This window comes from Macrosteles quadrilineatus, unplaced genomic scaffold (genome assembly GCF_028750875.1).
Source record: "Macrosteles quadrilineatus isolate MER2022 unplaced genomic scaffold, UCM_ALF_1.0 Scaffold_1__1_contigs__length_201487025, whole genome shotgun sequence".
Taxonomy (NCBI): Eukaryota; Metazoa; Arthropoda; class Insecta; order Hemiptera; family Cicadellidae; genus Macrosteles; species Macrosteles quadrilineatus.
This window is the reverse complement of record NW_026542594.1, coordinates 85,552,594-85,566,967: the sequence shown is the minus strand read 5'-3', so window position 1 is coordinate 85,566,967 and position 14,374 is coordinate 85,552,594. Positions and strand designations below refer to the sequence as shown.

Genomic DNA, 14,374 nt, shown 5'->3' with positions numbered 1-14,374 from the left:
TTTCTCCCCCTATACCATAGTATATGGAGAAAGTATTGTTTTCATCAAAATTTTTTAGTTTAAATTTTGAGTGGATATATTCGTTTTGGGTCCCCCTGGACCCAAAAATGTGGTTTTTGAAGTGATGTCTGTGTGTCTGGATGTGTACAGAGCTAGGGACTACACCTGTGGTCCGATTTCGATGAAATTTGGTATGTAGGTTCTAATCCAAGGTATCTCCAGGCGTTTTTTTTTTCATTTTGATTTTTAATGGGAATTTTCCCATAAAAAACCGGAAAAATAGAATTTTCTCAAAAATGGCCCGAACGATTTTGTTAAAAATTTAGTATGTTGTAGCCCTTTAAATTCTGAACAAAATGGTACAAATCCCATTTCTGTAAAAATTACGGTTCAAAAGTTATTGTAAACTATGTTATTTTCCCATAAAAACCCCATAAAATAACAAAAAATAGGATTATTGAAAAAAATCTGGTTTTGATTCAACATTGTATGTTATGGTCCTTACCATTTTGATAGTTTTTTTCATTTTTTAGAAATTTTGATTTTTAATGGGGATTTTTCCATAAAACCCCATAAAATAACGGAAAAATAGGATTTTCTCAAAAATGGCCCGAACGATTTTGATAAAAATTTAGTATGTTATAGTCCTTTAAATTCTGAACAAAATTGTACAGATCCCATTTCCGTATATTTACTCTCACCGCTTACACATGATAAGTTAAAGGTTGTTGACAAACTTATGGGAGAAAGTATGTGTCAGAATGCTGATACCATTTATTTGTTTTTGTTTTAAAGTTTGATTTTGTTGAAATGTGGTACAAACCTATAAATCTACGTTTTTTTTAAGAGTTTGCAAAGCAGCATAATCGGACAATGGGAACGAAATATATGGGAGGGAAAATGTGATTTCCCAATTTAATCCTCAAAATTGTATTACTTTCTAAAGGTTTTGTAGAACTTAAAAAGAAAAACTGTAGATTCTATATTCCCATGTTATTCTTATAAAGAATGAGTAATCTGCCACCATTTGCTTGTTTATGGAAATATTTCGATCAAATTGTTTAATTTCATGTCAAGCTTTTAGTATTTTACTAAAACGACACACATTATTACCTTCCCTGTAGCAGCAACCCTTAGCATTCTTTCAACATAGTGTTAGGTGTGAAAGGGAGTAAATCTAACATGTTTAAGGAAATATTTGAGTGAAAAGACAATCAGGCCAAATGGGAATTTGCTTACTCTGCAGGTTTGCTGAGGTGGGGGTATTTAATAAATATATTTTCACATAGGAAAAATATGTCACAACTGAAGTAGGTACCTAATTGCAATAACGTACAAATATAATATTTGTATATAATTATTTCCATAATATTTTGTATATAATTATTTTATTTATTATGTACATGTGTAGGAAACACACTCTTGGTCAGTAAACCAGATACATAACTTGTCTTCACGCTATGTTACTTAATTGTTATTTTCATCTGGCCACACAAGAGTTTCAATCCACGGGACAAAACTCCAGACTCTCGTGTAGACAGCCGGGGAGTGTTGAAAGCCACACATAGAACCAAATGATGTCAGTCCGATGATGTTGTACATACAGTATGGAACCTTCTTGATGGTTTGCAATGGACCACCAGAATCCCCCTGAAATTTTATTCTTGTTTGTACATTAGAGTGTGAAATTTGTCAAGTAATTAATCGATTCTATCTTTCACTGCTTGAAACGTAGAATTAGACTTACTAAATTTGAAACCAACCAGAGTAGTTATGACTACTTTTTTCTACCCTCTACCATTCCTGTAACTAGACTAAAGCAAAACTAAAGTGTTAAAACAATACATCGTGAGAAGAGAGACATGTTCATGAACAGAGAAGTTAAAACTATGGTAGCCAGAATAGTATTGGGAGGAAAAGGTATTCAAAACAAATTTCAAGAAATAAATAGTTGGTGTAGGTATTTTTATGCAATAGAAAATTATTCCTTAAAACAATTGTTACACAAGACACTTCTACAAGTGCAAAGAGAAGAATACCAAACTCGATAGTTGAATCATCAGAATACCAGTGCGGTGGGGGCTACTAAATATGTGGAAGTGAAGGGTTTTAGAAACTGATTATATTAAATGGTAAAAAGTATCTGTTACCACTTGTATTTTATATTTTTGGATTAAGGTTATACTAGTGTACCGGATGCTCGAATTCGAGCAATTGCTAAGTAGGCCTATTAGAGGAGTTATTTTAAAACAAATATCAGTCATAATTGCTGATGACTAAGATTCGACTCAAAGATTATGGAAATACTCAAGATGTACATAACAGATCCATATAGGCTAATCAACATTTTTTGTAAATATCTTATCATTTTTCAAAAGCTGATCTTGTTTTTTAGTGTTTTCTACAAATAGCCTTACTCTTAGCCGCATTAGGTTGACCATAATAACGATTATAATAAAAATAAAAAAATCATGATCTCTATTTCCTCTCATTGGAAAACTAAGCAGTATATAGTGTTTTTTGTATCTATAATCAATGAAATATATGTTACTATGTTTACTTAAAGGTAAGTTGTGAAAATGTAAAGTCAATGGAAGATGGAACTGATTAAAAGAACTGCTGGTTTTGTATAATAAGTTGTGGGTTGATATTTTTGTAGAGTAGAATCAGAGATGCAATGAAACATATACTGTATTTGCTATTACATTATTTAGTCCTCGATGCTTTGATAATCATATTAGTTTTGTCTGCTGTCTAATGCTTAATTATTTGTTTGACATTTTTTATAGTATAGATATAGTTTCTTTAAAATTTCGAAATACTATTGATAAGGCACACCAATATTTCTAAAGTTTATAACAGCTGATATTTTTTGCTAATGATTTATTGTGAGTGAAGAAACCACAAGATGGAAGAATTTGTGATCTAATATGAAGAAGAGTAAATTAAAAAAACAGTTCATTTAAATTTAATAATTAGTATTTTTGCAACGTCAAAATTGAAATTTAAAATGTCAAAAATTGAGAAAAAAGATATGTAATTAAGGGAGATGAAGGTAAATCATGTAAGTAAACGTTTTTTTCAAAGATTTGGTAAGTTTATCTCATATCAGCCTACACAAGATTTAAAATTAATCAAAACCAAAATGGTGGTATCCACTACTTATCAGATTTAAAAGTCATAACTTAAACGTTTCTATTAAGGCCATAAAAGTTGAATTTTGTTTCTAAAATCCTGGCAGATGTGTAACTATTATATGCAACAGAAGTAAAGATTATTTATTTTTTTATAATATAATATAAATACCTCGTCACAGCTCTGAAGTTTCTGTCTTTTGGTAAAGATTAAAATGATTCTTTTTTGTGTCCTCTTCCCGTTGCAAAGCACGGGTACAACAGCTAGTAGTATATAAAATTATCCAGGCTCTCTCGCTTTTTTCCATTGTATTATTTACGACAACCCGAACCCAAATTCAAAGGGTAAATGCTTCATTTCAACCAAGTCAGTAAATGTTTGTAGCATACTGTTAACCCTTCCCGGACGGGTCACGGATATATCCGCCTAAGTCTTTGACGATAAAGGACGGGAGGCGGATATATCCGCTTATGGTTTTTTATGTTCCGGACGGGAATCGGATATATCCGACTTCTCTTCAGACAGATTGGCAGGTGCTTGAGCAGTAACCAGATGTTTCGCGGTACCAAGGCGCCACTTTCCTGCTCTCTCCATGGCTGAGCTCTCTCCTACACTCCCCCCTCTCTCCCGCGCCTACCCCTCTCCCTCGCCAACCCCTCTCCCGCGCACCCCCCACCTCTCCTACCCCCTCGACGTTTCACGCTCAACTATATATCTATGCGCTCAACACTACGTTGTCTTTACTGATTGTTTACATATTGTTCTTTATTTTTTGCCTAACGTTATCATGGTCATATCTTCAAAGACGGGTGGCAGATATATCCGCATAGTTAAAAACGAGTAAAAAATTATTTTGACAGTATGAAGTGTTCCATTGTGTTTATTTTATGTATAATTGTATAACAAAACACAAATAAAGAAAATTAATTTTTAATTTTCTTATAATTTTTTCCCGTTCTATGTCACGATTTTGCCCATCCGGGAAGGGTTAAATTAGCAAACTTATTGACTGTTTACAATCAACATATGTTCTTCTTCTCACTTTTAATTTCTGACAACAGCTGGAGTTTCATAACAATTTTTGTTCCCATGTTAATCTTATGGAGAAATACAAAACTTTAAAGGGCCCCAGGGCCTCACTCTCAAATTATTTCCCTAAAAAGAAAATTTCCTGCACAACTTCACCTTACGCTCTTTCCACCTCTCTCTCGACACCAAAAACATGTCAATCGGTTCAGTAGTTTCGGAGAAGTAATTGTCACAAAAACCCTGCTTGCGTATTAAATAAGTATAAGTATATATATATAGATACTCCTGTAAGTTATTTATGATACATATTATTATAGTATTTAAAGTTCTTAAAAGTATTTGTCATCTAAAAACCAATGTCTTATGCAAACTTAAAACATTTTCTCACCAATCAAAAATTCTAGTTAAATACTTAGACTTTGAAAAAGAATCACTAACATAAAGTAAAAGTAGGAAGATAACTTTTTATCATGAGTAATATTGTATGTTTAATCAAAGGTTACCAAAAAACATAAATAAAAACCTCTAACAACAAACCTGACATGTATCCTTGCCACCAGCTATATACCCAGCACAAATTTGACTATTGTATAATCCTTTTTTCATATTTCTTTTCACAGTGTGGTGACAAACCTTTTTTTCAAGAATATCCAAAGTGACTTTTAAAAGATCCATACTTTGCTCACCAGCTGCAACAAAAGTACTTCTTTGATGAAACGGTATTGATTCCCAAGGGCCATTCTATTTTTACCAAAGAGCAGGGATGAACATTAGTGTACTTTTAGCTGGTGATGGGATTTTAATTTACCTCCTGTAGTGCAGGTGGATGCAATGTCTGGCTTATCAGCCCATTTACATTACCACTGAGCTACCTTGTTGGGTAATCTTTCTAAGTAAATTAGAAGATAAAGGTACAACATTGATATGACAAACTTAATAACATAAATGTACTTCTAAAATTGGCTGAGTACCGTAGTCAAATATTTGGATGCTTGTGTTAAATAGAAGGTCGCTTTCATCCTGAGAAAATTTTGGAAGCTAAATTCTGTAATTCTACTTCCAATTACTGTACCATTTTCCACTGGGCGACCTTATTAATTAGAGGTACTTTCAAATAACAGATTGGTTTGAGAAACATTAAACAAATCAAGTAATACAGAGGATACTGAGTTTTCCTATTTCAGTAATAGTGTCATGCTGTGTAAAATACCAACCGTGGCCAATCAGTCCAAAGCCTGTAGCTATTGCTCTGTTTTCTGCAATTACTCCACTGTAGTCTATGCATGCAGGACGTACATACGGTGTGAAATCCACATTTCTTGAAAGCCTCACCAAGGCAATATCATGTGTTCTTTGTATTTTATTGTAATTTGGGTGGATAAAAATGTCTTTCACAGGATAAATCTGCTCATTATCCAGATCAAGCTTGAGGTTGATGATACCCAATCTGACAAATCTTGGTCTGAAGACAAAAAGTAACAAATTATTTCTTAACTTGATTACTAGTTTTTACCGTGTATTAAAAATAAGATGACACTAGAATATTCCATTAAAAAATCAAATACAGAGGTACAACTTACCGATGGTGAGGCAGGGCACAGTGTGCAGCAGTTAGTATAAATAAATCACTAATTAGTGAACCTCCACATTCCCATAAGGTTTTGGGGTCAGAAGGATCTCCATAACCCAGCACTGCCTAGTAACATCACAGAAAAGAAATAATTGCAAACCTTACACAAACTACGGTTATTTTATTTTATATCAAGGTTAAATTAGATAAAAATTCTGTTTATAAAGTTAATTATTCCAGTAGTCTAGTTAGTTATCATTTATTGACCTAAGTGCAACCACAATATCTGACACAGAAAATAACAAAATAATACCCCCGCCTCAGCAAACCTGCAAACTACGCTAATTTCCATTTACCTGGCTGGATTTCTACTAAAATATTTCCTAAAAATTGTCAGATTTATTTCCTATCTAAAAATATTACAAATAAAAAATAATCTATATATATAAAATCCAATGTATGTTTGTATATTTGTATGTTTGTATATTTGTATGTTTGTCCTTTATGGACTCCAAAACCGCTCGACAGATTGTAATGAAACTTTTAGGCATTATTAAGCATTATTCAAGGATGGTTTGTGTGAAGTTTGGTGCAGATCCGTCAATAGGGCTCCGCCCCAGTGGCTCTGGAGTTTCCCATGTTAACCTTATGAGTACTCATATTTAAATGGAATTAAAGAATCTTAACAGCTGGTGCAGCTAAACAATTTGATTCTGTGATGTTCAATAGCATTAAAAAGTTAATAGGTTTACCAACAGGGTGCAGCACTATATTTATTTTTAATTTATGAGAACAGCTAATTTGCAACCAAAAGGTGAGTGAGCGTAGCGAACGAACTTCAACCAGGGCGTGATTGAGCCATGCGAACAAGCTCATCTTGAAATTGAACGAGCATGTGACATAAAACCACAATAGGACAGGACGACGTCTGTCGGGCCAGCTAGTTTTAATATAAAAATTAAACATAATATTAATTTGAGTGAGAACGTAGGTTTTCTGCTACAGAGAAGATAATTAGGTGTGTTTTTAGCGAGTTTCCCATATAGGGAATAAGCTATTACCGTAGTACTCATGGTAAGACCTGGTCCCGGGACCGAATTACTTTTTCGTTTTGAGGTCCCTAGAGACCAAAAACACCATCCGTTCAAATTCATATATATATATATTTATATATGTGTCCGTTAGCGCGATAACTCGAGCAAAAATCATCCGATTTTGATGAAATTTGGTACAAACGTGTAAACCTACGTTTATTTGAACGAGTTCGCGAACCAGCATGATAGGACTATGGTAACAGGGGTTTATGGGGGGTTTTATGGGGTAAAAATTGGGGTTTTCCCATTTTTGACCCTAAAAACTTAAAATTTAGCATTTTCTTTCCTAACCATTTTGTAGAGCTTAAAAAAACAAATAATTTAGTATATTGAAGTGTTATTATGTGCCTAATGGTTACGGAGAAAATTCCCAAAAACTGTAAATTTAAGATTCCCATGTTATTCTTATGGAGAATAAGTAAACTGTTGTAGTTTGCTTGTTTATGATCATATTTTGATCAAATTTGGATAATGCATTCATTTCATACTAATCTAATAACATTTTACAAAAAAAAAAAAACACTTTTTTACCCTCCCTGTTGCAGCAAACCTAAGTAGGTACTCTCGCTAAACTAATGTTATTTAAATAGGGAATAAATGTGATATTTTTAAGGAGACATTTTAGTGTAAATCCAATCAGGCAAATGGAAATTCGCTTAGTCTGCAGGTTTGCTGCGGCGGGGGTATTTATTGAATGTTGATGGTTAAAATATATCCATAAACAAGTAAACTACAACAGTTTATTTATTCTCCATAAGAATAACATGTGAACTTTAAATTTCCAATTTTTTTTATGATTCCAAAAAAGGTTGTCGTTTTTCTCGGAAACGATCCATTCACCCGGAAAATTGGAAAAACCCCGGAAATATTTTTTAACGAAAAATGACATTGTGGGTACTTAAATTAACCGGTAGAGAGAGCTGAACAAGAATATGCAAGAGTTTTCAATATCCGATGGATATTAACGGAAATACAGCTCGGAAAAGCGTCAGAAAATCTAGTAAGCGCCAAAATGACCAAAAATAGGTTAGGTTGGGTTAGGCTAGGTTAGGTTCGGTTAGGTTAGGTTAGGTTATCAATAACTTGGGTATTGTTAGCAACCCAACTTAACCTAACCTAACCCAACCTATCATAAGCCAACATAACCCAACCCAACCCAAGGCGCTAACTTGATTTTCCACCGCTTTTCCGGCCATATCTTCTTTAATATCCATTTGATCTTGAAAATTCTTGTACAACTCGTTTTATCCTGTTAATTTGAATATCTACATGAACGATTTACGCGGATTTCTTTTTTTCGTTTTCCGACGCTTTTCCGGCCAAATCTCCTTTAATATCCATCTGAACCTACAAATTCTTGGATTTTCTAGTTCAGTTTGCTCTGCCGTTTAATTTGAGTACCCACAATGTCAATTTCCGTAAAAAAATTCCGGGGTTTTCCGATTTCCCGGGTAAACAGGTCGTTTCCGAGAAAAACGACAACCATTTTTTGAATCAGCGTGAAATTTCGGACATTTCGAAAAAAAGAATTTGGAATTTGGGGTGAGGTCCGGAGGTCGATATAATTACCTAGTTTTGATAGGATTTTTACAACTTTAATTCAAGTAATGTAATTTTATTGTCAAAGAAGTGTTTAGCCTCTGGATTACTGTATTATACTTAAAATGACTTACAATACCTGTACATAGTAATTCTTTAGAAAAAGTTTAAATACCTGCTATTAAGCAATCCAATGTTGTTGTTAGCACAACTAGTTTCGGTGTCTGTGTGACACCATCATCCAGGCTGTACAAGGACAGTTTTCTTTCTTCATACGAAGAGCGTCATATAATTTTCACAAAAATAATAAATAAACATTTAAACACGACACAAACATGAATACGAGACGTTTACAAATGTCTCGTGTTCGTGTTTAAATGTTTATTTATTAATTATTTTAGTTTAGAAAATGTTTGTTTATTTCATACCAAGCTATCAATATTGCAATAAAAAAACACGCCTCAATATTTTCCCTGTAGCAGCAAACCTAAGTACTCACTAAAACTAATGTTATTTAGATAGGAATGAAATCTGTCAATTTTTAGGAAATATTTTAGTAGAAATCCAGCCAGATAAATGGTAATTCGCTTAGTCTGCAGGTTTGCTGCGCAGGGACGTCCGAAGGGGGGGGGGGCAACCGGGGCAAGTAGCCCCGGGCGCCGCGGCTGAAAGGGCGCCGCACATCGGCTATTTGTATTAACATATAGTATTAAAATATGTGAATGCGACTTTTACTGGGGGGGAGGGGGCGCAACGATCACATTTGCTCCGGGCGCCACAAACCTTAGGGACGGCCCTGTTGCTGCGGCAGGGGTATTTTCTATTGGTCTCGCTGATGAGTGGGATTTTGTATGCTCAGTACAACATGGATCCGAAGGCTGCAGTCTTGTGGATTGTTGGATGAATAGAATCGTTTGATAAGGAATTGAAAATGCTAAAAAAGTATTCTTTACATTTTTTTGTAAAATTAATTATTCATTTTTGGGTTATTTTGTGATAAAATTTAAAAAGGCTACAAAATTTTGAAATTTCTAATCGGACCAACATAATAATTTTTTTTATAATAGTTCTTGTGTTATAAAACATATAACAACAACGTTAAATGTCTGTTTGTCAAATGAATTCAAAATTTCTTATCAACGTTAAGTAATAGTTTGTCTAAATATTGCCTATTTATTTATTATACAGTGTTATATTTATTGCATATTTATTATATTTGATTCATGACCATCAGTATTATTTTTATTTAGTATTTAAATTCTCTTGTTGCTGTATATTTAAATTTTATATTGTCATTCTTATTTATATTCTTATTTATATTTTATATTCTTATATTTATATTTTCAGTGAAAGTTTTATAAGACTGCCACCATAGAAGACGGACTTTTTTCCCCTTGCTGTATTTATTAATATATTGTAATACTCTGTTAAAGTTATTTTTATATGATTAATGCTACAGAGTAATTGGCATGTGCTGTTTTGTAGCATTGGAAAATAAAATAAAATAAAATAAATAAATAAATATAAAAATATTTTTGTATAAAAAACAAAATGACGGATATCTGGGTAAATATGCATTTTCGGACATACCCTCACATAAACTGTTTTCTTCCTTTTAGTAAGAGGATTCATATCCCAAAGTCCTGAAAGTTTTTTTATGGACACCTGTATATTATTTTTGATACCTACACAGATTTTAAAATATGTATATCAAAATTAAAAAAAAATAGTTTCTTTGGCCTCTGAAAAAAAATAATAAAATCACTTCCAGGTCTAGGTTCTTCCAGGCCCGCCTTAGCTTCTTCCATATAGGAAGATTTGCCTGTATAAAATGAGTTGATTGTGCTTAATTCATTCAAACTGGATCTTTCTGTAACAAGTTAAACTACAATTTTAAGAATAGTATACTTTTACAATGAGCTTATCAGTTACCTGGTGGGGGAATTCCTTCGACCGAGCTTTCTCACCACCAACAATGAGAGGCACTGCAACTATGGCACAAGTGTCTTCTTTTGCTGGTGACAAAGTATGAGCCATCAGGCTCACTGCAGAGTCACTGTCATATACAAACTGAGAATACTCGTGACACACTGTAAACAAAATCAACAATGGCACAGATGCCTTCTCTCTCTCTCTCTGGCAACAAACCTCTCATTTAATCAGTCAATCTATACCTATAAAAGAGGAAATGTGTATGTATATATGTATATTCCCTATGGATTCCGGAACCGCTTGACAGATTATAGTGAAACTTTCAGGCATTATTCAAGGATGGTTTGTGTGAAGTTTGGTGCAGATCCGTCACAAGGGCTCCGCCTCAGAGGGTTAAAGGGGTCCAAAGTCAGAATTTTGGAACTACAATGTTTACAAAGAACTAGGCCAATTAAAAGCAGATATTTACTTTCAACAACTGTTTTGTAGGTTTGAATAATCACAACATTCTGTATTAGTCATGATTTGAAATAGTGCCATACTGTTTCCACAGAATGAAGCACAGAAAACTATTTTACTTTTGGATAAGTCCAAATATATTAAACCTCAATCGCAGCACACCTGTGCACTCACCAACGTTTAAATTCTCCACTATTAAATTTAACATAAAAACCTTTCTCAAGTTCTATTTATATCTATAAAAGAAGAACTATGTATGTGTGTGAGTATGTATATACGTTATGGACTCCGAAACCGCTCGACAGATTGTAATGAAACTTTCAGGCATTATTAAGCATCTTTCAAGGATGGTTCGAGTGAAGTTTGGTGCAGATCTGTCAAAAGGGCTCTGCCCCAGAGGGTTTTAAGTGGGCTAATGTCAGACTTTTTGATCTACAATGTTTACAAATAAATATAATTTAAAAGCAGATGTTTACTTTTACCAACTGTTTTGTAGGTTTGAATAATTACAACCTTCTGTATTAGCATTAGTCATGATTTGAAATAGTGCCACAGTGTTTCTACAGAGTGCAGCACAGAAAACTATTTTACTTTTGAATAAGTCCAAATGTATTAAACCCCAATCGCAGCACACCTGTGCACTTAAATTCTCCAATGTTAAATATTAAAACATAAAAACCTTTATCAAAGTATTATAAACAATAAAAGGGATGACTTTTTAAAATTTATGACAACAGCTAATTTGCAATCAAAAGGTGAGTGAGCGTAGCGAACGAACATCAACCTGGAGGCGAGTTAGCGTAGCGAACGAGCTAACCTGAAAACAAGTGAGCGCAGCGAACGAGCTCCAACCTAAAGGTGAGTGAGCGTAGCGAACGAACTTCAACCGGAACGTGATTGAGCCATGCGAATACTTATGAAGTTAAACGGGGCAAAGCCGGTGGGTACAGCTAGTAAACAATAAAAGGGATGGCAATGCCTTAATATTTTCATATTTTGTTCTATACCCACACAATTTAACATAAATTAGTAAGTTAATAATAATAGTGCGTGCTATCTCGGGTATTCAAATGCCTCCCAATTTGTCATTAACCCACCACATTACTGTCATTAAAAGAAGGAACTCCAATAATACTAATGCAACACAAATCACCCAAGCTGTGCAACGGAACCAGACTGACGAGTAAAATAATTACACCAAATTTGATCGAATAAGCAACAATCATCAGTGGTAAGTTTAAAGGATAAATAGTCTTAATCCCAAGAATACCGGTGATTTCATCCTAAATACTCTTTGAATTCAAGAGACTACTTCATTTGCGTGTTGCTTTCGCAATCACCATTATAAGCCACAATTAAAAAGGGGTATATTCCCCGACTTGATCCCTGACTATGGTCGGTTTAAATTTAGAAAATGTATGATTAAAAAAAAAAAAACATTGTTTATCCACTGACAATTAAGTAAATCTTATATACGGAACTAAAAAACTTTTGCATAAATATTCTTTTTTGTTTTTGGTATGAACTTTTATTATTTATCGTAAATAACAAATTACCATTTAAAATAATAGTTGTTAAGTGCAGCAATGGGCGCTGGGTAACTGCTAGTATATTATAAGATCTGACCTCAACTGATTCATACCTAACAAATTATTAATTCATAAATTAATAGGCTTATGGTTTTTAAATTACATTATGATAGTTATTTATTAATCATTCGTCAAGTACTACAGAACATATTTAAGAAAGTGATTTTCTTGGCATGATACTGACTTTTCCGACTGATTTCACCACTTGTACAGCACACAAGACCAGTAGTACAGTTGGAGACTTCAAACATGTTCACTCCCGAACACTCTTCAAGAGGACGGCAATAGCCATGAAATCCATTCTGTATCTGACATCTGCCTGCCAAAAACAACACACAGAAATTTTGGTATTTGCATCTAAGGAGCTACGCAAGTAAAAGAAACCTTGATAGGCTAATATGAGCAATGTTTGCTTGTATGCTTTGCTTGCTTGCACAAAGATCTCGATTTTGATACAAGGTAGCCAGAAGAATAATAGAGCAAAAATAATTAGTTCAATATAGATCAACTGCTATTAGTGAATAATTATAATAAAGTAGAATAATTTATTAATAAAAAAACTTTTCAAAATTCCACGTTTTAATCACACCAAAAATAATTAAATCATTTATTCTATTCCTATATAAATTGACTAGACAATTTGTGATTGTAAATATGTCATAGCTATGAAAATACTTGTAAGAGTCGGTGGCTCAGTTGGTAGCGTCACGGACTTCGGGCCCAAGGCAGCGATGTCGTGGGTTCGGATCCTGGTCACTGCCACTAAAATTTATCAGTACAGTTCACCTTCGTACTGTACCGGCTCACCCCTTGCTTTGCTGGATACATTCCGCGCACAGATCTGTAGTCTATGTGGATGGGGAAATGCAAGGTTAAAAGAGGCCGCCAACCTCTTAAAAAAAATATTAAAACAAAAAACGTGGGGCCCATGCAATAGCTAATTTACTATCTCCACCTATTTCACCTTACTAGTGTGGACGTTAATCCACACCAGGGAGTACTGCATCCACAGATCATCCCTATAAATATCCACAATTCCTGACCTCCAAGTAGCTAGATTACAGGACGACGCCACGGTCCCAGTCTGTTACCAATAATCGCATCACTGTCACTCTAACTTGTTTGATATGTAGTGTTGTAACACTTCCTACGATGACGAACAAAACAACAAAAAGAAAAACGATGACTTAATACTTACTTATTGGTATTTTGAAAGAAATGCTCCCTTCCCACTGCACAAGAATAACAAGCAACAAAAACAATTCCATCAACTTCGTTTGTTATTCTATTTCCTCCTATTACACCAACATAGAGTAATGAAATAGTAAGGCCACGCATCATCTCACTCACTGATTGAACGCATCATCTCACTCACTGATTGAAACAATTTCAATCTGATTAGGTACTTAGTGATTTACTTCTACTTCTTAGCTTAAACTACCAATTGTTCCATAAAATGTAAAATTTTATTGCCCGGTATGTTTCAAGCAAAAACTCAATACTTTAACTATCCCATTGATATACATTTTTTTTACATTCAAAGTGAAAAGCAATTGAATATTACAAACTTTTTTATACAGTAAGAAGCCAAATGAATACACATCAGAGATGTAAGTTGATACGTTTGTTTATTTTTTTGTCATACTATTCATTAAATTTAATTGCTTTATCTCGTGTTTTAAATACTCCCTGTTTTAATGTCCAATATACTCCCTATAGTTTGACATTTCGATAGTTCAATATTGAGTCCAAATATCCAAAGTTCCTTAGTCCAAATATTGAGGTTCCACTTCACTTGTGGATCAAATTTCTTGAAATTTATCATAATCCTTACTTATACAGGAGTTTTTGAGTATTTTCGATCTTATAATCCTGGATTAAGGCAGCGATGGCTCCAGGAATATTTTTTGGGTAGGTGACAAGATCAAGAAGGAGTTTGATGGGGGATGAGGGGTTTGAGGGGCTTTGTGGAGCAAAAAGGGGGGATTTTAAAATTTAAATGCAAAATAACTTAATGTGTTTTAATG

General features: G+C 33.8%; 1 protein-coding gene across 1 annotated transcript; it reads right to left on the bottom strand.

The window, feature by feature from the left end:
- Positions 1 to 1,361: 1,361 nt before the first annotated feature.
- On the bottom strand, positions 1,362 to 13,723 carry LOC128982155 (venom protease-like). Its single transcript, XM_054401215.1, has 7 exons — positions 13,546 to 13,723; positions 12,532 to 12,666; positions 10,300 to 10,457; positions 5,745 to 5,860; positions 5,379 to 5,626; positions 4,702 to 4,853; positions 1,362 to 1,650 (listed from the first exon to the last, which is right to left on the bottom strand). Exons 1-7 carry the CDS (start codon positions 13,613 to 13,615, stop codon positions 1,468 to 1,470), a joined length of 1,062 nt encoding a protein of 353 aa, XP_054257190.1. The 5' UTR covers positions 13,616 to 13,723; the 3' UTR covers positions 1,362 to 1,467.
- Positions 13,724 to 14,374: the final 651 nt, after the last annotated feature.

Bases quoted from the DNA above. Each gene is read 5' to 3' on its own strand.
- LOC128982155 (XM_054401215.1), bottom strand. From the start codon at position 13,615: ATGGAATTGTTTTTGTTGCTTGTTATTCTTGTGCAGTGGGAAGGGAGC. The intron at 10,458-12,531 runs GTCAGTATCATG...TTTTGTTTACAG, and splicing joins TGGTGAAATCAGTCGGAAAA to TGTGTCACGAGTATTCTCAG. The intron at 5,861-10,299 runs GTAACTGATAAG...TGATGTTACTAG, and splicing joins CGAAGGAATTCCCCCACCAG to GCAGTGCTGGGTTATGGAGA.